The sequence below is a fragment of the Salvelinus alpinus genome, chromosome 23 (assembly GCF_045679555.1).
Source record: "Salvelinus alpinus chromosome 23, SLU_Salpinus.1, whole genome shotgun sequence".
In the NCBI taxonomy this organism is placed as follows: domain Eukaryota; kingdom Metazoa; phylum Chordata; class Actinopteri; order Salmoniformes; family Salmonidae; genus Salvelinus; species Salvelinus alpinus.
Genome location: NC_092108.1, coordinates 11,259,434 through 11,286,698, shown reverse-complemented (window position 1 = coordinate 11,286,698; position 27,265 = coordinate 11,259,434). Strand labels below are relative to the sequence as shown.

Sequence of the window (27,265 nt, the reverse complement as noted above, 5' to 3'; positions counted from 1 at the left end):
AGGAGAAGTGCCGTGAACCACATCAGGACTTTTTCATGGCCTTTGTCGACCTCTCTCTCCAAGGCCTTCGACACTGTGAGTAGGGAACTACTATGGGGCATTCTACTCAACATCCTTTGCCTGTTCCATGATGGGATGATGGGTCGGTTGGCCAAAGGAGAGCAGGAGTCAGTGCCCTTTGGAGTAAGCATCGGTGTGAGGCAGGGGTGTATGCTGGCACCTGTATTAACATCTTCTTCCTATGTGTCACCCAGTTTCTCCACAAGGAGCTTGAGGACAGCAGTTGGGTTGCGGTGGACTTCAGGCTGGATAGAAACCTATTCAACATCAGGAGGCTCCAAGCAACCACCAAGGTTTCGACGGAGCAGGTTCTTGAGCTGCAGTATGCTGATGACTTTGCTCTTGTGGCCGACACTCCGGAAGACCTTCAGTACGTCCTTGTAACAGCTGTGAGGGTCTATAGCAGGATGGGACTGTCTATACACACCACCAAGACAGAGGTGGTCAGAGGTGGAGATCCAGCCCTCCACCCACCATGCTTGTCTTCGCCATTGAGCATAAATCACTGGCAATACCTGGACAGCATCCTCTTGGAGAATTTCAGCATCGACCTCGAAAAATTTAAAACAGGACTAAGCAAGCATCAGCTGCTTTCGGGAAACTCAGACGTAGGGTCTTCCAAAACAGGCATCTCCACCTCCACACCAAAGTCGCCGTCTATCACCACACTTCTTTACAGCTGTGAAGCCTGGGTTACTTACAGCCGCCACAACAAGCAGCTCAAGCATTTACACATAAGATGCCTGCAGCGCATCCTGGGAATCCCCTGGTGCGACCGTGTGGCCCATACAGAAGTACTTGCTGAGACCAACTGCAAGAGTATGGAGGCCATGGTCACCCAACACCAACTGTGCCGGCTTGGGCATGTCATTAGAACGTCTCAAGAGCGCTTGCCGCGGAAGATCCTGTATGGCCAGCTACATCTTGGCCGGGGGTCTATAGGGGGGCAGATGCCGCGCTACAAGGACCAGCTGAAAACGTCGCTGAAGAAGTGCAAAATCAAACCCACAGACCTGGAGGATGCTGCTGCCGACCGGTCCACCTGGCGACAGCTCTGCCAGAGCGGTGTACAGCGGCGGAAGGAGGAGAGGAGCACAAAGAAACAGTGAAAACAGCTCAGGAGACATACAACCATGCCTTCCCCCGCCAACACAGACTGCATATGCCCCACCTGCAATAACGTGTGTGGGTCTCAGATTGGACTCTACAGTCACCAAAGAATTCACTGTTACCTCAGAAGTGAAAGTCATCATCGGACACGATGGAACAAAACGTGTGTGTGTGTGCGTGCGGGTGCGCGTGTGTGTGAGGGTTGCATGTGTGGGTAGACAGAGACAGCTAGGGTTCAGATACCTGAAGTGAAACAGAATATGAGCTTGTGAGATCAGATGGCCCCATTTTTTTATTTTTATTTTATTTACACACTCCAACATTTACAAACAAAGCATGTGTTTTTAGTGAGTCCACCAGATCAGAGGCATGAGCAGGAAAGTTCCTAATGAACAAAACCCAAATGTAACATAATAACTAATTAGCTATGATAACACAATGAGACTAACCAGGGCCCATAGGGATCTGGTCAGAAGCAGTGCACTGTGTAGGGAATAGGGTGCCATTTAATAATATATGCCAAGTAGCAGACGCTTTTATCCAAAGCAACTGTATGCATTCATACATTTTACATATGGATGGTGCCGGGAATCAAACATACATACAGTGCCGGGAATCAAACATACATACAGTGCCGGGAATCAAACATACATACAGTGCTGGGAATCAAACATACATACAGTGCCGGGAATCAAACATACATACAGTGCCGGGAATCAAACATACATACAGTGCTGGGAATCAAACATACATACAGTGCCGGGAATCAAACATACATACAGTGCCGGGAATCAAACATACATACAGTGCCGGGAATCAAACATACATACAGTGCCGGGAATCAAACATACATACAGTGCCGGGAATCAAACATACATACAGTGCTGGGAGTCAAACATATATACAGTGCTGGAGGTCAAACATACATACAGTGCTGGGAGTCAAACATACATACAGTGCTGGGAATCAAACCCACTGCCTTGTTGTTACAAGTGCCATGCTCTACCAACTGAGCTAGAAAGGACACACAACAGACGTGTCAGTGTAACTAATGAGCTACAATACAACTCACAGTTCACAATTTGGCCACTAGATGGAGACAGATGCCTACTCCTCCTCTCACGTTAGTTAATGCAAGGATGTAGGCTGATGTAAGAACCAGCTGGGTCGGTACCACTCCTGGACCACCCAAGTCAAGCTATTAGGCTTCTGCAGTTTAGGTTAGTCATGTTAGTCCTGGCACCCTATTCCTTATATATTGCACTATTTTTGACCAGATCCCTATGGGCCCTGGTCAAAAGTAGTTCAGTATAAGAGAATAGGGTGCCGTTTTGCCAGAATTGCCATATAGCCAGTCTTTCTCTGTGGATAACTTATTTGAACCAGTGACAGATTTGGCTGGCAAGCCAATGTAAACACAGCTAAAAGGCTACTGATCTGAATACCAAATAGCAGTTACATAACATTGGGCTATGTAGGCTACAAACCAGAACACATTCAGCTCTGTTCTATGCAACCAGGTCAGCTACTGAATATACACATTCACACTAACACATATCTGATTTTAAATGAATGTGAAACGTTTGGCCCCCAAAAGGAGTTTTGTGTTTAGGATGACATTGTAAGAGGTAAACCGATGTGAAAGAGGTGTGTACTGTACCCAGGTCAATATTTATATGGTATACATTGGAAACACAAGTTTCTTAAAGGGGCAGCGTCCTATTTTGAGATGTAAGAAAATCTTCTCAAAATCAATTTAGAAGCAAAAATGTAAACAATTAATACAATGCAATTCTAAAGAATGGAGTGAACAGCATTTTAATACTTATAATAAGCAAATATAGCCTATAAATAGCTGCATATATAGCGAAAACATGACCACAATGCATTTAAAAACTAGACCATGTCCCGGCCAGTAGAAATTCTGTACGGGCCAGTAGGTTTAGGATCAACTGGCCCGATCGAGCCAAAAAATGTAACATTGGACCCTATCAAAGCCTACAAATAGGACCCAGAGTTTTACCCGACCAGGTCATGAGATTTGTAAAAACTCCAGACCCCAGAAAAGACACAGAAATTTTGACACACCACTTTTGAACCTGTGGTGCCACGTCTGTCTGTCTGTCTGTCTGTCTGTGGTGAAGGTCAGGTTAGGTCTGTATTATGCAATTGAGAGGTGCATAATAACATCCTTTGTACATATACCTCATGTAGCCTAGTTGTAATATGTTTAGTCTATATTTATTGATACATTTATTGATTAAAAAGATGGCGTGCAATCTGTTTCAAATCAAATCAAATTTTATTGGTGACATACACGTGTTTAGCAGATGTTATTGCAGGTGTAGTGAAATGCTTGTGCTTCTAGTTCCGGCAGTCCAGTAATATCTAAAAAGTAATATCTAACAATTTCACAACATATACCCAATACACACAAATCTAAGTAAAGGAATAGAATTAATAATATATAAATACATGGACGAGCAATGTCAGAGTGGCATAGACTGAGATCAAGCAGATAGTATAGATGACAGTATATATACAGTTGAAGTCAGAAGTTTACATACACTTAGGTTGGAGTCATTAAAACTCGTTTTCAACCACTCCACAAATTTCTTGTTAAGAATGTCACGATCGTCTACTGAAGAGTGAGGACCAAGGCGCATCGCGTGAAAAGAACATCTTCTTTTATTCAGAAGAGAGAAAAACATGAAACGACCACTATACACAAACAAAACACACGACCGACCGTGAAGCTATAAACGTAGTGCGCGCGCACACACACACACACACACACACACACACACACACACACACACACACACACACACACACACACACACACACACACACACACACACACACACACACACACACACACACACACACACACACACACACACACACACACACACACACACACACACACACACACACACACACACACACACACACACACACACACAGGCTACAAACGTTCAACATAGACAATTACCCACAAACACCTAAAGCCTATGGCTACCTTAAATATGGCTCCCAATCAGAGACAACAATAACCAGCTGTCTCTGATTGAGAACCAAATCAGGCAACCATAGACTTTCCTAGACACCTACACTCAACCATAGACAATCCTAGACACATACACTCAACACAAACCCATACACTAAAACCAACACCCCTTTACCATAATAAACACCCAAAACACATACATACATACCCCATGTCACACCCTGACCTAACTAAAATAATAAAGAAAACAAAGAATACTAAGGCCAGGGCGTGACAAAGAAACTATAGTTTTGGCAAGTCGGTTAGGACATCTACTTTGTGCATGACACAAGTAATTTTTCCAACAATTGTTTACAGACAGATTATTTCACTTATAAATAATTGTATCACAATTCCAGTGGGTCAGAAGTTTACATACACTAAGTTGACTGTGCCTTTAAACAGCTTGGAATATTCCAGAACATGATGTCATGGCTTTAGAAGCTTCTGATAGGCTAATTGACATCATTTGAGTCAATTGGAGGTGTACCTGTGGATGTATTTCATGGCCTACCTTAAAACTCAGTGCCTCTGCTTGACATCATGGGAAAATCAAAAGATATCAGCCAAGACCTCAGAAGAAAAACTGTAGATCACCACAAGTCTGGTTCATCCTTGAGAGCAATTTCCAAACACCTGAAGGTACCACGTTCATCTGTACAAACAAAAGTGCGCAAGTATAAACACCATAGGACCACGCAGCCGTCATACCGCTAAGGAAGGAGACGCGTTCTGTCTCCTAGAGATGAACGTACTTTGTTGCGAAAAGTGCAAATCAATCCCAGAACAGCAGCAAAGGACCTTGTGAAGATGCTGGAGGAAACAGGTACAAAAGTATCTATATCCACTGTAAAACGAGTCCTATATGGACATAGCCTGAAAGGCCGCTCAGCAAGGAAGAAGCCACTGCTCCAAAACCGCCATAAAAAAGCCAGACTGCAGTTTGCAACTGCACATGGGTACAAAGATAGTACTTTGGAGAAATGTCCTCTGGTCTGATGAAACAAAAATAGAACTGTTTGGCATTAATGACCATCGTTATGTTTGGATGAAAAAGGGGGAGGCTTGCAAGTTGAAGAACATCATCCTAACCGTGAAGCACGGGGGTGGCAGCATCACGCTGTGGGGGTGGCAGCATCACGCTGTGTGGGTGCTTTGCTGCAGGAGGGACTGGTGCACTTCACAAAATAGATGGCATCATGAGGAGGGGAAAATGATGTGGATATATTGAAGCAACATCTCAAGACATCAGTCAGGAAGTTAAAGCTTGGTCGCAAATGGGTCTTCCAAATGGACAATGACCCCAAGCATACTTCCAAAGTTGTGGCAAAATGGCTTAAGGACAACAAAGTCAAGGTACTGGAGTGGCCATCACAAAGCCCTGACCTCAATCCTATAGGAAATTTGTGGGCAGAACTGAAAAAGAGTGTGTGAGGAAGGAGGCCTACAAACCTGACCCAAACTGGCCCTCCAACACTGCTTCCATCAACATCTGATCTCCCATCCAGGGACTGACCAGGACCAACCCCGCTTAGTTTTAGAGGCAAGCCTGCAGTGGGATACAGTGTGGTATGCCTGCATATACAGTGGGGCAAAAAAGTATTTAGTCAGCCACCAATTGTGCAAGTTCTCCCACTTTTTTCATCATAGGTACACTTCAACTAAGACAAAATGAGAAAAAAAAAATCCATAAAATCACATCGTAGGATTTTTAATGAATTTATTTGCAAATTATGGTGGAAAATAAGTATTTCCACCAAAAATCCTACAATGTGATTTTCTGGATTTTTTTTTCTCATTTTGTCTGTCATAGTTGAAGTGTACCAATGATGAAAATTACAGGCCTCTCTCATCTTTTTAAGTGAGAGAACTTGCACAATTGGTGGCTGACTAAATACTTTTTCCCCCACTGTATGTGGGTTCGATTACAGGCACAAAATAACCAAAAACAAAGACCTTTCTTCTGAAACTCGTCAGTCTATTCTTGTTCTGAGAAATGAAGGCTATTCCATGCAAGAAATTTCCAAGAAATTTAAGATCTCGTACAACGCTGTGTACTACTCTCTTCACAGAACAGCGCATCTGGCACTAACCAGAATGGAAAGTGGAGTGGGAGGCCCCGGTGCACAACTGAGCAAGAGGACAGGTACATTGGAGCATCTAGTTTGAGAAACAGATGCCTCACAAGTCGTCAACTGGCAGCTTCATTAAATAGTACCAGCAAAACACCAGTCTCAACGTCAACAGTGAAGAGGCGACTCCGAGATGCTCCTCTGTCCAGTGACTGTGTTCTTTTGCCCACCTATGATGAAAATTACAGGCCTCTCTCATCTTTTTAAGTGGGAGAACTTGCACAATTGGTGACTGACTAAATACTTTTTTGCCCCACTGTACAACAATACACAGAGATTTTTCCATAAGAAAGGAGCAAAAAAACCTAAAGCAGATTTACCTAACTCAGTGGAGATCAAAGGGATCTCCAGAGTTCTCCATCTCTCAGATCGGGTCTGGTGTTTCGTATATCTGTAAGTTAACAATGAAGTAAGGTACGGCGGAGGTTTATGCAGGATGACGTCAGAGAAGGCCACCCTAATTTATGATACAGAATGCAGTGATGTGTACTGAATCTGTCTGTCACGTCTGCTCCCGCTCTTCCCTCCCCCTCAGGCGCCAGGTTGCCCTTCAGCGCACACTCCTGCCATCTATTACGCACACCTGCCTTCCCTCATCATGCACATCAGCGATATTGGATTCACCTGGACTCATTCATCATCTGTTTATTTTCTCCCCTATATTTGTCTGTTCCCTGCTGCTGCATTGATTGTGCATTGAAGTGTACCTATGATGAAAACTACAGGCCTCTCTCATCTTTTTATTTTATTTTATTTTTATTTCACCTTTATTTAACCAGGTAGGCTAGTTGAGAACAAGTTCTCATTTGCAACTGCGACCTGGCCAAGATAAAGCATAGCAGTGTGAACAGACAACACAGAGTTACACATGGAGTAAACAATAAACAAGTCAATAACATGGTAGAAAAAAAGAGAATCTATATACAATGTGTGCAAAAGGCATGAGGTAGGCAATAAATCGAATAATTACAATTTAGCAGATTAACACTGGAGTGATAAATCATCAGATGATCATGTGCAAGAAGAGATACTGGTGTGCAAAAGAGCAGAAAAGTAAATAAATAAAAGCAGTATGGGGGGTGAGGTAGGTAAATTGGGTGGGTAGTTTACAGATGGACTATGTACAGCTGCAGCGATCGGTTAGCTGCTCGGATAGCAGATTTTTAAAGTTGTTGAGGGAGATAAAAGTCTCCAACTTCAGAGATTTTTGCAATTCGTTCCAGTCGCAGGCAGCAGAGAACTGGAAGGAAAGGCGTCCAAATGAGGTTTTAGCTTTAGGGATGATCAGTGAGATACACCTGCTGGAGCGCGTGCTGCGGGTGGTTGTAGCCATCGTGACCAGTGAACTGAGATAAGGCGGCACTTTACCTAGCATAGCCTTGTAGATGACCTGGAGCCAGTGGGTCTGACGACGAACATGTAGCGAGGGCCAGCCGACTAGGGCATACAGGTCGCAGTGGTGGGTCGTATAAGGTGCTTTAGTAACAAAACGAATGGCACTGTGATAAACTGCATCCAGTTTGCTGAGTAGAGTGTTGGAAGCTATTTTGTAGATGACATCGCCGAAGTCGAGGATCGGTAGGATAGTCAGTTTTACTAGGGTAAGTTTGGCGGCGTGAGTGAAGGAGGCTTTGTTGCGAAATAGAAAGCCGATTCTTGATTTGATTTTGGATTGGAGATGTTTGATATGAGTCTGGAAGGAGAGTTTGCAGTCTAGCCAGACACCTAGGTACTTATAGATGTCCACATATTCTAGGTCGGAACCGTCCAGGGTGGTAATGCTAGTCGGGCGTGCGGGTGCAGGCAGCGAACGGTTGAAAAGCATGCATTTGGTTTTACTAGCGTTTAAGAGCAGTTGGAGGCCACGGAAGGAGTGTTGTATGGCATTGAAGCTCGTTTGGAGGTTAGATAGCACAGTGTCCAAGGAAGGGCCGGAAGTATATAGAATGGTGTCGTCTGCGTAGAGGTGGATCAGGGAATCGCCCGCAGCAAGAGCAACATCATTGATGTATACAGAGAAAAGAGTCGGCCCGAGAATTGAACCCTGTGGTACCCCCATAGAGACTGCCAGAGGACCGGACAACATGCCCTCCGATTTGACACACTGAACTCTGTCTGCAAAGTAGTTGGTGAACCAGGCAAGGCAGTCATTAGAAAAACCGAGGCTACTGAGTCTGCCGATAAGAATATGGTGATTGACAGAGTCGAAAGCCTTGGCCAGGTCGATGAAGACGGCTGCACAGTAATGTCTTTTATCGATGGCGGTTATGATGTCGTTTAGTACCTTGAGCGTGGCTGAGGTGCACCCGTGACCGGCTCGGAAACCGGATTGCACAGCGGAGAAGGTACGGTGGGATTCGAGATGGTCAGTGATCTGTTTGTTGACTTGGCTTTCGAAGACCTTAGATAGGCAGGGCAGGATGGATATAGGTCTGTAACAGTTTGGGTCCAGGGTGTCTCCCCCTTTGAAGAGGGGGATGACCGCGGCAGCTTTCCAATCCTTGGGGATCTCAGATGATACGAAGGAGAGGTTGAACAGGCTGGTAATAGGGGGTGCGACAATGGCGGCGGACAGTTTCAGAAATAGGGGGTCCAGATTGTCAAGCCCAGCTGATTTGTATGGGTCCAGGTTTTCCAGCTCTTTCAGAACATCTGCTATCTGGATTTGGGTAAAGGAGAAGCTGGGGAGGCTTGGGCGAGTAGCAGCGGGGGGGGCGGGGCTGTTGGCCAAGGTTGGAGTCGCCAGGAGGAAGGCATGGCCAGCCATTGAGAAATGCTTGTTGAAGTCTTCGATTATCACGGATTTATCGGTGGTGACCGTGTTACCTAGCCTCAGTGCAGTGGGCAGCTGGGAGGAGGTGCTCTTGTTCTCCATGGACTTTACAGTATCCCAGAACTTTTTGGAGTTAGAGCTACAGGATGCGAATTTCTGCTTGAAAAAGCTGGCCTTTGCTTTCCTGACTGACTGCGTGTATTGGTTCCTGACTTCCCTGAACAGTTGCATATCGCGGGGGCTCTTCGATGCTATTGCAGTTCGCCACAGGATGTTTTTGTGCTGGTCGAGGGCAGTCAGGTCTGGAGTGAACCAAGGGCTATATCTGTTCTTGGTTCTGCATTTTTTGAACGGAGCATGCTTGTCTAATATGGTGAGGAAGTAACATTTAAAGAATGACCAGGCATCCTCAACTGACGGGATGAGGTCAATATCCTTCCAGGGTACCCGGGCCAGGTCGATTAGAAAGGCCTGCTCGCAGAAGTGTTTTAGGGAGCGTTTGACAGTGATGAGGGGTGGTCGTTTGACCGCGGACCCGTGGCGGATGCAGGCAATGAGGCAGTGATCGCTGAGATCTTGATTGAAGACAGCAGAGGTGTATTTGGAGGGCAGGTTGGTCAGGATAATGTCTATTAGGGTGCCCATGTTTACGGATTTAGGGTTGTACCTGGTGGGTTCCTTGATGATTTGTGTGAGATTGAGGGCATCAAGCTTGGATTGTAGGACTGCCGGGGTGTTAAGCATATCCCAGTTTAGGTCACCTAACAGAACAAACTCTGAGGCTAGATGGGGAGCGATCAATTCACAGATGGTGTCCAGGGCACAGCTGGGAGCTGAGGGGGGTCGGTAGCAGGCGGCAACAGTGAGAGACTTATTTCTGGAGAGATTAATTTTTAAAATTAGAAGTTCGAACTGTTTGGGCATAGACCTGGAAAGTATGACAGAACTTTGCAGGCTATCTCTGCAGTAGATTGCAACTCCTCCCCCTTTGGCAGTTCTATCTTGACGGAAAGTGTTATAGTTGGGTATGGAAATCTCAGAATTTTTGGTGGCCTTCCTAAGCCAGGATTCGGACACGGCAAGGACATCAGGATTGGCAGAGTGTGCTAAAGCGGTGAGTAAGGCAAACTTAGGGAGGAGGCTTCTGATGTTGACATGCATGAGGCCAAGGCTTTTTCGATCGCAGAAGTCAACAAATGAGGGTGACTGGGGACATGCAGGGCCTGGGTTTACCTCCACATCACCCGAGGAACAGAGGAGTAGTAGGATGAGGGTGCGGCTAAAGGCTATCAAAACTGGTCGCCTAGAGCGTTGGGGACAAAGAATAAAAGGAGCAGATTTATGGGCGTGGTAGAATAGATTCTGGGCATAATGTGCAGACAGGGGTATGGAGGGGCGCGGGTACAGCGGAGGCAAGCCCAGGCACTGGGTGATGATAAGAGAGGTTGTATCTCTGGACATGCTGGTCTCAATGGGTGAGGTCACCGCATGTGTGGGGGGTGGGACAAAGGGGGTATCAGAGGTACGGAGAGTGGAACTACAGGGTCCATTGCAAACCAAAACAATGATAATGAAAACTAACCTGAACAACAGTATGCAAGGCATATTGATATTTGAGAGAGACATACAATAAGGCATAAAGTGATTGCAGGTCTTGATTGGGAGAGCTAGCTAAAACAACAGGTAAGATAACAGCAGCAATAACAGGGTGCTAGTCTAACACAGCAACAACAGGTAAAAATGGCGACGACTAGGCAGAGAGGGTCGGATTAACTACACACAGATCCTGAGTTAAAGCACAGAGCCGACAGATAAAACACAAATAAACAGAATGGAGTACCGTGAATGAATGGACAGTCAAGCATGCATCAGCTATGTAGCCAAGTGATCATAGTGTCCAGGGGGCAGCCGTAGATGGAGCAGAGGAGGCCTCCACTAAGCTAGCACGCGGCGTTTAAAGTTAGTAGCCCGGGGGGTGGTCTGCTCAGACGGAGGGGGTCTGCTCAGACGTGGTTGTGTCGACAGAGAATCCAAGCCAGATGGCGATGGCGAAAGAGAGGTTGTGAATTGTAGAATTGTGTTTGCTAACTGGTGCTAGCTTCGTGGCAGTGGCAGTGGCGCTAGCTCTTCAGCTAGCCGGCAGATGGGCCTAGCTCGAGGCTAGCTCAAGGCTAACTGGTGCTTGCTTCGGGACAGAGGTGTTAGCCAGTAGTAGCCACTCGGTTGCAGCTAGCTAGCTGTGATGATACGGTGTAATTGTCCAGAGCTTGCGTCAGGAATCCGGTGATGTGGTAGAGAAAAAGCAGTCCTATATGCTCTGGGTTGATATCGCGCTTGCAGCTAGCCGGCAGATGGGCCTAGCTCGAGGCTAGCTCAAGGCTAACTGGTGCTTGCTTCGGGACAGAGGTGTTAGCCAGTAGTAGCCACTCGGTTGCAGCTAGCTAGCTGTGATGATACGTTGTAATTGTCCAGAGCTTGCGTCAGGAATCCGGTGATGTGGTAGAGAAAAAGCAGTCCTATATGCTCTGGGTTGATATCGCGCTTGCAGCTAGCCGGCAGATGGGCCTAGCTCGAGGCTAGCTCAAGGCTAACTGGTGCTTGCTTCGGGACAGAGGTGTTAGCCAGTAGTAGCCACTCGGTTGCAGCTAGCTAGCTGTGATGATACGGTGTAATTGTCCAGAGCTTGCGTCAGGAATCCGGTGATGTGGTAGAGAAAAAGCAGTCCTATATGCTCTGGGTTGATATCGCGCTTGCAGACTGGCAGGTATTGGCCCGGTATTGAAGCTGGCTGTGTCCGAGTTGAGGGTGAAGACCGCAGCAGTGGCTAACTGACTACTAGCTAGTAGCTAGTTATCTGGCTAGCTTCTGCTTGGGGTTACGGTTCTAAAGTATAAAAAAATAGCAGGTCCGTACCACATTGGGTGAGGCGGAATGTAGGAATGTATATTCAGTTCCTAGATGGAAAGTGAAATTAAAATATATACGAAATGTATACGAAAAATACGAAGACTATTTACTATTTACTATTTACACGCGACAGGACAATACAGGACAATACAAACACACGTCCGACTGCTACGCCATCTTGGATTCGACCTTAATGTGGGAGAACTTGCACAATTGGTGGCTGACTAAATACTTTTTTGCCCCACTGTACACTGTATATTTGTATATCCATCTGTTCATTTTTTGTGCATACAGCCCAACACCGTGCAGGACGTTTGGCATTTGCCAGAGAACACCAAAATTGGCAAATTCACCACTGGCGCCCTGTGCTCTTCACAGATGAAAGCAGGTTCACACTGAGCACCTGACAGACGTGACAGAGTCTGGAGACGCCGTGGAGAACGTTCTGCTGCCTGCAACATCCTCTAGCATGACCGGTTTGGCGGTGGGTCAGTCATGGTGTGGGGTGGCATTTCTTTGGGGGACCGCACAGCGTGCTCGCCAGAGGTAGCCTGACTGCCATTAGGTACCGAGATGAGATCCTCAGACCCCTTGTGAGACCATATGCTGGTGCGGTTGGCCCTGGGTTCCTCCTAATGCAAGACAATGCTAGACCTCATGTGGCTGGAGTGTGTCAGCAGTTCCTGCAAGAGGAAGGCATTGATGCTATGGACTGGCCTGCCCGTTCCCCAGACCTGAATCCAATTGAGCACATCTGGGACATCATGTCTCGCTCCATCCACCAACGCCACGTTGCACCACAGACTGTCCAGGAGTTGGCGGATGCTTTAGTCAACGTCTGGGAGGAGATCCATCAGGAGACCATCCGTCACCTCATCAGGAGCATGCCCAGGCGTTGTAGGGAGGTCATACAGGCACGTGGAGGCCACACACACTACTGAGCCTCATTTTGACTTGTTTTAAGGACATTACATCAAAGTTGGATCAGCCTGTAGTGTGGTTTTCCACTTTAATTTTGAGTGTGACTCCAAATCCAGACCTCCATGGGTTGATAAATTTGATTTCCATTGATAATTTTGTGTGATTTTGTTGTCAGCACATTCAACTATGTAAAGAAAAAAGTATTTAATAAGAATATTTCATTCATTCAGATCTAGGATGTGTTATTTTAGTGTTCCCTTTATTTTTTTGAGCAGTGTATATAATTGATGTCCCCTTTGCAACATTGACTCCTCTGACATGTCGTCAAACCAATCAATTAATTTCTAGCTCAGGCAGTGGCAATTTTAGCATGTAAATCTTGGTGGGGCAAAAACATATATATGTGGGATGCATGCCAGCAAAGCCACTACACAACACAACACTAAACAATACATTAATTGCGCTATAATGGTGACAAACGGTGCCTACAAACTGTTAGGACCTACATAAAGCTGTCCCAACAGCAAAGTCCCAACAGCAGTCCTAACACCTTACCACTGCTAGACATGTCTATCAGCAGAGCCTTGTCTGGCAGCAAAACAGTTAATTCAGCCTCATTTACTGCAAAATTGAGATGTACAAACTATGGCATAAGGGGACAACTAGCGTATATGAGGCAATCCGTAGTTTCCATTAAGACATTAATGAGCGAGCTAGGACGGACGTAGTCAATATAACTATTTGTTTAGCTCCTAGTGACAGAATTCAGAACATGGGCCGTTCTTAGTGTTATCCTTGTACACCAAGTCAGAACCATAGGATAAATAAAGGGGGCATATATGCAGACAATGAAAGGTCTTACAATATTCAACAATTATATTTCTCTAAAACAGGTTATAGGCTACATGGGCTCCACCAAGTCAGTACAGTAGGTGAAATTAAGCGGGGCAAATAGACCTAATTATTAGGGTAAGGCACATGGCCTACTAACATCTTACTACACAACATACACTTAGTATTACTTTCTTAGCTACAGTATACATATCTCCTTGGCATATTACATAATTTATGCAGCAGGAATAGCATACAATACATTTTTGGACTCACCTTGTTGTGCTGTGCTCACTTGAATAGCAAGGTGGCACGTCGGTCCTTCGTGGGCAAATTTTGGCATCAAGTCTGGCATTCTCTGGATTTATGGTGCTTACAAAACAAGGTTGAATCATAATAACGTCATTGATCTTCAGGTTGTAGCTCTAGAAAGAGCCCGGATTTACAATTCCGAGTTGGATGACTGAACCTATTGCTTAATAAAGCGCAATACTCTAAACTACGTCCAATTCAAATCACATACAATTTTATTTGTCACATGCTTCGTAAACAACAGGGGTAGATTAACAGTGAAATGATTACTTACGGGTCCTTTTCCAACAATGCAGAGAGAAAGAAAATAGAGAAATAATAGAAAAATGTACAAAATTATAAACACAAGAAATAAATAAGCAATAGTACTGATAGTACTGATAGCATGGCTATATATGTCACACCCTGGCCATAGAGAGGCTTTTGTTCTCTATTTTGGTTAGGCCAGGGTGTGACACCGGGGGGCATTCTAGTTTCTTTATTTCTATGTTTTCTATTTCTTTGTTTTTGGCCGAGTGTGGTTCCCAATCAGAGGCAGCTGTCTATCGTTGTCTCTGATTGGGAATCATACTTAGGCAGCCTTTTCCCACCTGTGTTTTGTGGGTAGTTGATTTGCCTTACAGAACTGTTTGTTTTTTTCAGGAATAAAGAATCATGAACACTTACATGCTGTGTTTTGGTCCATGCCGTCCAACGTAAAAATATACATGGGGTACCAGTACCGAGTCGAATGTGGAGGAGTACGAGGTAATTGAGGTAGTAGGTAGGGATAAAGTTATTAGACAACAGGATAGATAACAACCAGCAGCATGTGTGACTAGTCAAAAGTGTTACTGCAAAAAGGGGCAATGCAGACTGTTAAATAGTTAACCAATAGCTACCCGGACTAACCATTGGCTTCAATACAGTGGCAGCTGCAATCATATCTCCATAGTCTAAATAATCAGTATGAATGTCGACTGATGTATTTGTTTTCTGCTAGTTAATGAAAGGCATGGCTCCCCTATTTGGGTGTCAGTAATTTGGTAGGGGCTGCCCTACCAGAAATGTACATGTTAGAAAAAATATAGTTACACAATAACAAATCTAATATTTACACAAGTTGATTTGTAACATGATAAAAATGCATTCTACCATGTCTTTAATTTCACAAACACCTGCGTTTGGAGTGCATTTTCAGTTCCTACATAAATGTAGTGTATTGGAAACATGTTATCAAGTCATTTCAAATGCCATGGGACATTTTAGAATTGTGGTTATTGGTATAAAAGCCTTCTAGAGGAAGAGGAAGTCTAGGCCTATGTGACAATACTTCCTCATTTAGGTTTAGTCATTTATCAAAGTATGGCGACCGTGCGTTTCACCCTCGCTATTCTACTAACTCTCCTCCATCATTCAGGTAAAAATATTTTCTAAGACATCTGTATAGTGATATTTATTACATTGATTAGACAAGTGTCTATAATCTAATTATTAGGTTAGTAAGTAAAAGGCAGTATCATTTGTACTGATTACTCTGCTAATAACCAGTCCAACCAATGTACTGGTTGTCTAACCAGTCCAACCAATGTACTGGTTGTCTAACCAGTCCAATCAGTGTACTGGTTGTCTAACTGGTGGGTGACACAGGAACTCCGAAGTCATAATCTAATGAAGTACTGACGTTTTAGGTCATGTGTTGTGATGTGTTGAACGTTACTACATTCAAGTAATTCATTGACTTTTAAATTGAAAATATGTAATTAACTAAAATATGTAATGAGTAATACAGCAATTTTGGGTTGTGATAGTATACAGTACTGTGAGGAAAAGGTTCTCAATGTCAGTTACAAGAAAGTTACTGACAGGAAACTACGCCACAATGCCATTTGAAGCAAGGACACTTCTCACTACCGGAAATGCATAGCTCAACTTGTTTTCAGACATGTCTGTTAGAATCAACCAGAAATATGCCCACATTTGAGCACCCAAGTGATCTATGCTTTTAGGCAGATTAGGTTGTATTTCCTGGAGTTGTAATTCATGGAGTACAACTTCATCAAGTTGCTTTTACTGAATGGTTTCTGAAACTGAACTTTATTTTTACTTAACCTTTATTTAACTAGGCAAGTCAGTTAAGAACAAATTCTTATTTACAATGACAGCCTACCAGGGAACAGTGGGTTAGCTGCCTTGCTCGGGGATTCGATCCAGCAACCTTTCGGTTATTGACCCAACCTGCCGACCCAACTGAACAGTTGATAGTGTGTATCATATCCTAGTTCTTTATTGTAAAAGTACTTCTGTATTACTTGTAACAAAGGTTGTGACTCTGTTGATCTAAAGGCAGCTGATCTTATTAATGGGTTAATCTTTAAACCGTTTAGCAAATAGGGTGTATAGAGAAATTCTAGCCCAAACTACAAATACTGCAAATTGGATCATTACAATGTGTTAGCCAGTTTGGCTATTTGCAAAAAAATATATATTTGCACATATTCCTCTAGATGGTTGAGTTGCTTAATTCATATATCCTACTGCTGTATATGATGTTTTTTTTCATATTTTTTTACATTAAGTATTCTGTGTTTTTATTTCAGAGCCCAGTGCTGAGACCTCTGTGTTTGTGCTGAGGGGACAGGATGTTCACCTGGATGTCCAGACAAATGTTACACTGCAAGATGTTGATGTGCTATATTGGAAGTTTAATGGAGCAGTCAATGTTGTAAAGTACCCCCCAAAAGCTACCTTTGAAAGGTACAAAGGTAGGGCTGAATTTAGTGAGGGAGACTTCTCTCTGCTACTGAAGAACCTACAGGAAGGAGACAGTGGACCTTATACTGCAGTAGTGAATGGTAACAATGACACAAATGTTGCTACATACTTGATAAAAGTCCAAGGTATGTTTGACTAGTTTTTCTATTATTTTCTACAGAGACACAGTTACAGTATCAATCAATAGAGCTAAACATGGTGTACAGGTTAAATGCATATTCATTAGTACTCTAGCTCCTGTACTCAGGTTAATATATTAACAATAATGAGGTTCTATTTGTTTTCAGAGAGCGTTGAGCCTCCAGTCCTGACAGTGGACTCTGTCTCCACCATCAATGCCACCTGTAATGTGACTGTGACCTGCAGAGGTCAGAGCACCTCTGTCACCTCCAGCTGTAACAACAGCACCTGCTCTCAGGTGGGAGGAGAGAGTAGAGGGGCTGAGACCTCCACTGTCCCCCTGCTCTCTGTCTATGTGGCAGGGGGTTCCATCATCTGTAACCACAGCAACCAGGTCAGCTGGGCCAACGACACCAAGGAAATCGAAAGAATTTGTGTATCTAATTCTGGGAAGTCTGGTAAGACACAAATGCATGTACACATTAGGCTAGCGAGCATTTAGCCAGGTAGCGTAGACCACAAAAACGTCAGACCGTTTCGTCAACATGAGTTTTTCTACCAGTAGGGTGTGTCAACATGATTTTTCTACTTGCACACACATTCAGACACACCAAGTAACACTCAGGGTGTAGTGATTTTGATTTCTGACTATTTCCAGACCAAGAAAACCTCAACTGCGCTGCCATACTCATTGTCACAGTCTGTGGCAGTGCCACCATCATCATCATCATCATCATCATCATAATTGTCCTGATTTGGCAAAAGCGAAATAGAGGTAAATTAACTAATGTGAATACTGCTAATAAACAGGATGATTTCACATTATTTACAACGTGCATTCGGAAAGTATTCAGACCCATTTTCTCCACATTTTGTTTTGTTACAGCCTAATTCTAAAATGTATTAAATTGTTTTTTCCCCCATCAAGCTACACATAATACCCCATGATGACAAAACAAGAGGTTTTTAGAAAATTCTGCTAATTTATAAATAATAAAAACTGAAATGTCACATTTACATAAATGTTGAGACCCTTTGCTCAGTACTTTGTTGAAACACCTTTGGCAGCGATTACAGCTTAGAGTCTTCCTGGGTATACATTTACATTTTACATTTAAGTCATTTAGCAGACGCTCTTATCCAGAGCGACTTACAAGTTGGTGCATTCACCTTATGATGCCCAGTGGAACAACCACTTTACAATAGTGCATCTAACTCTTTTAAAGGGGGGGGGGGGTTAGAAGGATTACTTTATCCTATCCTAGGTATTCCTTAAAGAGGTGGGGTTTCAGGTGTTTCCGGAAGGTGGTGATTGACTCCGCTGTCCTGGCGTCGTGGGGGAGTTTGTTCCACGACGCCAGGACAGCGGCGTCGTGGTATGACAGTACAAGCTCTACACACCTGTATTTGGAGAGTTTCTCCTGTTCTTCTCTGCAGATCCTCTCAAACTCTGTCAGATTAGATTGGGAGCATTGCTGCACAGCTATTTTTAGGTTTCTCCAGAGATGTTACAATGGGTTCAAGTCCGTGCTCTGGTTGGGCCACTCAAGGAGATTCAGAGACTAGTCCCGAAGCCACTCCTGCGTTGCCTTGGCTGTGTGCTTAGGTACAGTGTCCTTTTGGAAGGTGAACCTTCACCCCAGTCTGAACCTGCTCCAGAGCGCTCAGGACCTTTCTTCAAGGATCTATCTGTACTTTGCTCCGTTCATCTTTCCCTCGATCTTGACTAGACCCCAGTTCCTGTCGCTGAAAAACATCCCCAAAGCATGATGCTGCCACCACCATGCTTCACTGTAGAGATGGTGCCAGGTTTCCTCCAGACGTGACGCTTGGCATTCAGGACAAAGAGTTCAATCTTGGTTTCATCAGACCAGAGAATCTTGTTTCTCATGGTCTGACAGTCCTTTAGGCGCCTTTTGTCAAACTCCAAGCCGGCTGTCTTACGCCTTTTACTGAGAAGTGGCTTCCTTCTGGCCACTCTACCATAATGGCCTGATTGGTGGAGTGTTGCAGTGATGGTTGTTCTTCTGGAAGGTTCTCCCATCTCCACAGAGGAACTCTAGAGCTCTGTCAGAGTGACCATCGGGTTCTTGGTCACCTCCCTGACAAAGGCCCTTCTCCCCTAATTGCGCAGTTTTGCTGGGCGACCAGCTCCAGGAAGAGCCTTGGTGTTTCCAAACTTCTTCCATTTAAGAATGATGGAGGCCACTGTGTTCTTGTACCTTCAATGCTGCAGACATTTTTTGGTACCGTTCCCCAGATCTGTGCCTCGACACAATCCTGTCTCGGAGCTCTATGGACAATTCCTTTGACCTCATGGCTTGGTTTTTGCTCTGACATGCACCGTCAACTGTGGGACCTTATGTAGACAGGTTTGTGCCTTTCCAAATCATGTCCAATCAATTGAATTTACAACAGGTGGACTCCAATCAAGTTGTAGAAACATCAAGTATGTTCAATGGAAGCAGGATGCACCCGAGCTCAATTTCGAGTGTCATAGCACAATGGTCTTAATACTGAAATAAATAAGGTGTTTGTCTTTCATTTTCTATACATTTGCTAAAAAAAATTAAAACCTGTTTTCACTTTGTCATTATGGGGTGTTTGTAGATTGAGGTTTATTTTTTAAATCCATTTTAGAATAAGGCTGTAAAGTAACAAAATGTGGAAAAAGTCAAGGGGTCTGAATAGTTTCCGAATAGTTTCCGAAGGTGCTGTATGTATATACTCACAGCGAATCTGAAAATCTAACTTTTAAATATTTGTTGGATTTGTATGTGGTTGATTTATAGGTGACGTAGAGGATAATATAAACACAGATTATTTAAGGATCACTCTTAGTACATTCACTTCATTATCTTAAGAAAACTATTGTGAATACTGTTGATAACAGGCTGTAATGATTCACGTTATTTATATATACTCATAGCAACTCTGAAGATCTAACTTTTAAATGTTTATGTGGTTGATTTATAGGTGGCAAAGGGGATATTATGAACACAGATTATGCTACAGTTGGGGTAAGATACCTCAGATATTTAACATCACTTATACTGTTGATGCCATTTTTTGAAAATGTTGTTAGTGGAAAACGTATAAATTCCAAATCAACAATAAACTAATCTTAATTTTCTGCGTATATGTAGAGCATTGAACAGCTACTGAGAAATATTTTATTTTATTCTTCAGTCTTCAGATAACGTACAAGCAGGTGGTGAAGAGCAGGTGTCTCCACGTCCAACAACACCCACCATCTACAGTATGGTGGGACTACCCCAACCCCAGCCTGTGAACCACCAGCCTTTGCCTGTAGACCTCCCCATGACCTCCGTGGCCCCCATGACCTCCATGCCGGAGAGTTTATATGCTATGGTGGGGAAAAAAACTAGCAAACAATAATAAGGAATTTGAACATCATCTTAGGCCGGGATTCTATTCAAACCTTTTAAAGGCAATGTTCCCATGTTCGAGTAGACCTAATCAAATAAAAGAAGAATGGTCACATGCTTTGAAAACAACAGGTTTAGACTAACAGTGAAATGCTTACTTACGGGCCCTTCCCAACAATGCAGAGATAAAGAAAATAGAGATCTAACAGAAAAGTAATAAAACTATTAATTAAAATATTAATAAAACACCATGAGTAAAGATAACTATATACCCAGGGTACCCAGTCGATGTGCAGGTGTACAAGGTAATTGAGGTAGACATGTACATATAACTAGGAATGACGTGACAGACAATAAACAGTAGCAGCAGCGTGTTTGAGTCAAAAAAAGTGTGTGCAAAAAAGGGTCAATGTAAATAGTCATGGTAGCTATTTGGTGACTGTTTAACTAACTATTTAGCAGTCTTATGGCTTAGGGTAGAAGCTGTTCATGGTCCTGTTGGTTCCAGACTTGGTGAATTGGTACCGCTTGCCGTGCGGTAGCAGAGAGAACAGCCTATGACTTTGGTGGCTGGAGTCTTTGACGATTTTTAGGGCCTTGCTGATACTGCCTTGTATAGAGGTCCTGGATGGCAAGGAGCTCGGCTTCAGTGATGTACTGGGCTGTACACACTACCCTCTGTAGCTCATGCCAAATCCTTTCAGCCTCCCGAGGGAGAAGAGGTTGTTGTTGTGCCCTCTTCACGGCTGTGCTGGTGTATTTGGACCATGATAGAGCTTTTGTGATGTGGACAACGAGGAACTTGAAGCTCTTGACCCGCCGCACTACAGCCCTGATGTGAATGGGGGCGGGCTCAGCACTCTGTTTCCTGTAGTCCACGATCAGCTCTGTTTTCCTCACGTTGAGGGAGAGGTTGTTGTCCTGGCATCACACAGCCTGGTATCTGACCTCTTCCCTATAGGCTGTCTCATCGTTACAGATTGGGTCAGGTGGAAGATGAAAATGTCAGTGAAGACGAATGGTTGGAACCGGTTCAGGGAACAGAACTGAAATCCGCATTTTTCCAGTCCCCCAAAATTGTAACAAAGCACCTACGCAAAATCCTCACTCAAACGTATTCCAGCGTCTGCCTGCCAGTTGGAAATCTTTGCCAGTGGGTGTGCATGTGTGTGCAGGCTGCCTGCCCCCCCCCCCCCCCCCCCCCATCTCTGAAGCGTAGGTTATTGTAGCCTACTGATGTTACAAGCGTAATTCAGAAATTAGGGAGAGATGTTTAATTAGAGAAGAATGGATTAACTTGTTCAATGCTGGTGTATTTGGACCATGACAGATCCTTAGTGATGTGGACAACGAGGAACTTGAAGCTCTTGACCCGCCGCACTACAGCCCTGATGTGAATGGGGGCGGGCTCAGCACTTTGTTTCCTGTTGTCCACGATCAGCTCTGTCTTGCTCACGTTGAGCAAGACAGAGCTTGCTCTGGTTTTTGTCCTGGCATCACACTGCCAGGTGTCTGATAAAGCAAACTGGGTGGAATATGGAGAAAAGTTTACCAAATTCTTCACAGTACCAACATTTTTTGCAGAAATCCATTACTAAAGACAGTCATCCATGATTCTCCAAATGATATTTGAAAGAGGAAGCTAAATATTTTTAGCAGATGTTTTCTTTTCAATCTCATCATCATCCTCTGAATGACGATTGTTGTAAGGTATTATTTCCTAATAATAAAAAAATTATAAAAATAACAAATGCACAAAAAGATCAGTGCGAAGGTCTGTGCGAAATAACTTTTTATTTTATTTTATCCTTTTAGTCTGGAAAAACCCAAGGCTATTTGGCATACCGGTAGAGGTATATCATGCATTTTTTGAGATTCTCAAAGCTCCATTATTAGCTTGTTTTAACTACTCCTATTGAAATGGAAGTCGGTCAGGAACTCAGCAGGAAGGCATGATTTAAATATTATTCAAACAAGACCCAGATGACAAATATAACGATCCAGTCTATCTGAAAGAAACTAGAGGCCACACTTCAATGTTGTAGTGCAAAAATACTAGCTAAATGCAAGGCACTCCGAATTAAAAAGGTTTAATCAGATATTAGTCATCCTGATCAGACAGGTTTTTTACATGGATGATACATTGGAGATCATCTACGACAACTACTCGAAATAATAGAACAACATGAAACATTTAAGAAGCCAGGCCTGGTATTCATAGCAGATTTGGAAAAGGCCTTTGTCATGACGTGGCCCTCTTTGGGTATAGCGAGTGCCTTCCCCCTCTCTCCCTCTTACACCCAGGTTCTGTTATCTCAGGTGGTAAATTCCTGGAGGAAACTCTCTCCCTCATGCAGTATAGCGAGAGAAAGCTTCACAGTAGAACAAAGGAATTTATTCTACATCACAGAACTTGAGAACTGAACAATATCCATGTTTTGGAGAATGTGTAAACGGTCGGGGGAGAAACCAGCAACGACCGGTCCGTTTGGTTTTATGATTGTGACCTCAGGAAAGACAATACAGCCACATTACCCTAACTCTGTTTTATACAGGATCCTCCGTTATGAGGCTTGCATCTAATTATTGTATAAAAAATGACTAAAGATGAAACTATTTGTGAAATTGTGTAATGTGATTTTAAACCGTTAATGTGAGAGAATTCTATTCCCTTTAAAGTATAACTAAGTCATTGGCCCACCCCATGAGCACAGACATTGATCTGGCATCATGGGACAGCTCTTTTCTACTGTTACGAATATAACCCCCACCTGAAGGAATTCCCTTCAGACCATGCGTAACTCGATCACAGAGGGGGCGAAGGTTTTTGAATTCCTAACCAAACCATGTGGAGCGTTGGCTACACTGGTGGAAATGATTAAACTCTGAGACTATCGATACCGAAAGAATAAGAGCAAGTCTCCGATACTAATTACTAGTCTGCAGCTAGGAATTATGTACCACTGAATGCGAAGACCGACAACCGCCGAAACAACTATTCTACAAGAACATTTCTGAACGTTACTCTGAAGTATCCAGAGAGACTTCATGGGAGCAGAGACAATCAGATGAACTTTCCAACAGAAAGACAAACTATTCCAACAGAGATCACGACGACACACTGAGTGTAAATATATATTGATTGCAATTATTCTCGAATGAGTGAGCGTTCATGTGCAAAGGATTAGCATTTCAATCAATATAACTATCAACTGTGTAGTGACTCTTGTAATTCCCACCTTTCTCAGTACACACCCACTTCCTTTTGTCCACCAAGCCGTCCACCAAGCTTGTAACCATTTCTACTGTTTGTTTGTTATGCATTTCTGTAATTATTTAGTTAGTAAATAAATTATAAGGACAATTGATGTATGGATGATTCATAGTGAAGTGTCACGACCTCCGCCGAAGTTGGTCCCTCTCCTTGTTCGGGCAGCGTTCGGCGGTCGACGTCACCGGCTTTCTAGTCGCCACCGATCCATGTTTCATTTTCGTTTGGTTTTGTCTTCATTATACACACCTGATTTCTATTACATTAACTATGTTCCTTATTTAACCCTCTGGCTTCCCTCTCTGTTTTGTGCCTTATTGTTTGTCATGTCGGTTCGTGTTCTTGTGCTTTGGATTTTTGTGTTTTCCGTGTTGGAATATTATACTTCATTTGAGTAAACTGTCGGACTATACTCATCTGTGTCCTGCGCCTGAGTCCACCTTTCTCCATTCACCAACACCCTCACATGAAGGCTGGGTTCGTGCAGATAACCAACACCTTACGGCGTTTGGAATGAGACTAACGTGAGGTAAAGAATAATTCATTAATTAGAAGACTAATTGATCAGATTAAAATATCTGAAAAGTTACTTTAGGAAAATTACAACTTTTCCTTGGTGCCAGGACTTCCTAGTTAATTACGTTTACATGATTAGTTTAATCACGTAATAATAATTACACAGAATTGATTTGATAAAATAACAGTCTTCAATTTAATGATGCCAAAGACACAACACCTTTGATAAAGTAAGACTGGATTTTAAACATTTCGGTGAGTCTCTTATTCCATTGGTAAAAGAAATGTATAGCAACCCCAGGTGTAAAATAGTAAATAGCGGATACTAAGAGTTTTGAACTGTCAAGAGGAGTTAAACAAGGGTGTCCTCTGTCACCATATCTATACGTTATGGCCATCGAAATGCTAGTGTCAGGATTCACCTAGGGGTCATGATTTGGGGCTGTACAAATGCTTGATGTATTAGAATAATTGATTATGCTTATGTTATATTAATAGAAGGGGAGGGGTTAATTAGACCCCTCCCGCCTTACATGTATAGGATCCTAGACTACAGATTAACAATATATATATTAATTATATCGTTTTAGAATTGTTCCACAGTTGTTTGCTCTTTCTCTCTCTCTCTCTTATAAAGAAGACCCCTCTTAGAAATGTGTGACTGAGACAGAACTCTGCAGGGGAGTGTAGGAGATAAGAGACTCGTCATACATTCCACAATAAATCAACTTTGTGGAGTAGACATTTATTGCCAAGCTTTTTAGATAACACTGAAACTCTGTTTGTATAGGTATGGATGCAGGGTTTTGGCAAGGTAATGACGTAGTCAGTGACATCACTAAGGCAGGACTTCGGTTTAATAAAACAACTTGAGACCTTTTGTTTGATGCAGAACTTACTCGGGAACCTGCGTGCTATGTTCCTGATTTGTCAACTTCTGTCTGCAATTGCATTAATAAAGGTTTCTGAATGATTTAATTAAAGATATTGTCATAATGCTAATTTCCCCAATGAACCAATGATTGACAAGGACGTAGTATGAACGAACCCTAACACTAGCTATGAAAATCAGATCAAATAACAACCTTAGAAGGTTAGAAATCAAAAGCTTAAAAACAAAGGTGTGCATGTATGACGATGACTCAAGATTAATATTAAGTCCACAAGTTAGATCCCTGCAATGTCTCATTGAATATCTAGATAACTTTTCTGGCCTCTCTGGACTAAAACCGAATTATGATAAGTGTACTATATGAAGTATTGCATCTTTAAAAAACAACTTTTACAGTAACCTGCCGTTTACCTATAAAATGAGCTGAAGGTGAAGTAGACAGACTTGGTATTCATATCACAAAATATATAAATGAACTCTCCACAATGACTTTCAATAGAAAACGAGTAAAAATAGACAAGCTCATGTAACCATGGAGAGGTAAATACCTGTCTATTTATGAGAACTACACAGAGTTTATTCATATCTCACTTTACTCACTTACTTATGGCGCTGTCTACTCCTGATGATTTGTTATTCAAATCATATGAGCAAAAAATATTTCATTATCTGGGATGCTAAACCAGACAAGACGAAGTATGCCTAACTACAGTTGAAGTTTACATACACCTAAGCCAAATACAATTAAACTCAGTTTTTCAGAATTCCTGACATTTAAACCTCGAAAAAATTCTCTGTCTTCGGACAGTTAGGATGACCACTTAATTATAAGAATGTGAAATAGCAGAGAATTATTTATTTCAGCTTTTATTTCTTTCATCACATTCCCAGTGGGTCAGAAGTTTACGTACACTCAATTAGTATTTGGTACCATTGCCTTTAAATAGTTTAACTTGGGTCAAACGTTTCGGGTAGACTTCCACAAGCTTCCCAGAATAAGTTGGATGAATTTTGGCCCATCCCTCCTAACAAAGCTGGTGTAACTGAGTCAGGTTTGTAGGCTTCCTTGCTCGCACATGCTTTTTCAGTTCTACCCACACATTTTCTATAGAATTGAGGTCAGGGATTTGTGATGGCCACTCAAATACCTTGACTTTGTTGTCCTTAGGCCATTTTGCCACAACTTTGGAAGTTTGCTTGGGATCATTGTCCATTTGGAAGACCCATTTGCGACCAAGCTTCAACTTCCTGACTGATGTCTTGAGACATTGCTTCAATATATCCACATAATTTTCATTCCTCATTCATATATAACGAATATGAACTGGGTGGGTTGAGATGATAAAATATGAAAGCACTTAATAACCTCTCTCTAAAATCTTCACTCATACAAAAGTTTATTTGAACCCAAAATGGTTCTCAAGTAGATTACAAAGAAAAGCTCATCCATTGTTAAAAACGCTCCTTTTTGCCTTTGTGCAGATTACCATGTCTCATTTACAATTAATTTATAATCAAACCTTGTTCAAAGTATCTCTCTTTTTCAAACAATCATTTCAGAGCTAGTTACAATTTCAATTTCATCCCCCAGAAAAGATAGAACAAATATTACAACAAATATTATGGTTGAACTCAATTGTGCTGGTTGCTAAAATCTTATGAAAAAGATGTTTGAAAAGGGAGTTTTGTTTCTAAATTCTATTGTTGTCACGATCGTCTTGATAAGAGAGAGAGGACCAAGGCGCAGCGCGTGAAAAATACATCTTCTTTTAATGAAGGAAAAAACAAACACTTACAAAATGAACAAAACAACCGATCGTGAAGCTAAGAAACATAAGTGCTGACACTAAACACTTAGACATAGACAATCTCCCACAATCACCTAAAGCCTATGGCTGCCTTAAATATGGCTCCCAATCAGAGACAACAATAACCAGCTGTCTGATTGAGAACCAAACCAGGCAACCATAGACTTTCCTAGAACTCTCTCCTGAACACAACCCCATACACTATTCAACACCCCCTAAACAATACACACACCCTAAACTAGACAAAACACACAAACTTCCCATGTCACACCCTGACCTAACTAAAATAATAAAGAAAACAAAGAATACTAAGGCCAGGGCGTGACAGTACCCCCCCACCCCCCCAAAGGTGCGGACTCCGACCGCACAACCTGACATTGAAGGGGAGGGTCCGGGGTGGGCCTTATATTGGCGGCGGCT

The 27,265-nt window shown here is 42.9% G+C and overlaps 2 protein-coding genes across 2 annotated transcripts in view; one reads left to right on the top strand and one right to left on the bottom strand.

The window, feature by feature from the left end:
- LOC139550241 (SLAM family member 9-like) overlaps positions 1-27,265 on the bottom strand; it is a 138,728-nt gene that overhangs the window by 100,559 nt on the left and 10,904 nt on the right. The window lies entirely within an intron of this gene.
- Positions 15,390-25,140, top strand: LOC139550209 (SLAM family member 5-like). Its single transcript, XM_071360927.1, has 6 exons — positions 15,390-15,494; positions 16,675-16,974; positions 17,137-17,427; positions 17,628-17,744; positions 19,946-19,989; positions 20,159-25,140. Exons 1-6 carry the CDS (start codon positions 15,440-15,442, stop codon positions 20,366-20,368), a joined length of 1,017 nt encoding a protein of 338 aa, XP_071217028.1. The 5' UTR covers positions 15,390-15,439; the 3' UTR covers positions 20,369-25,140.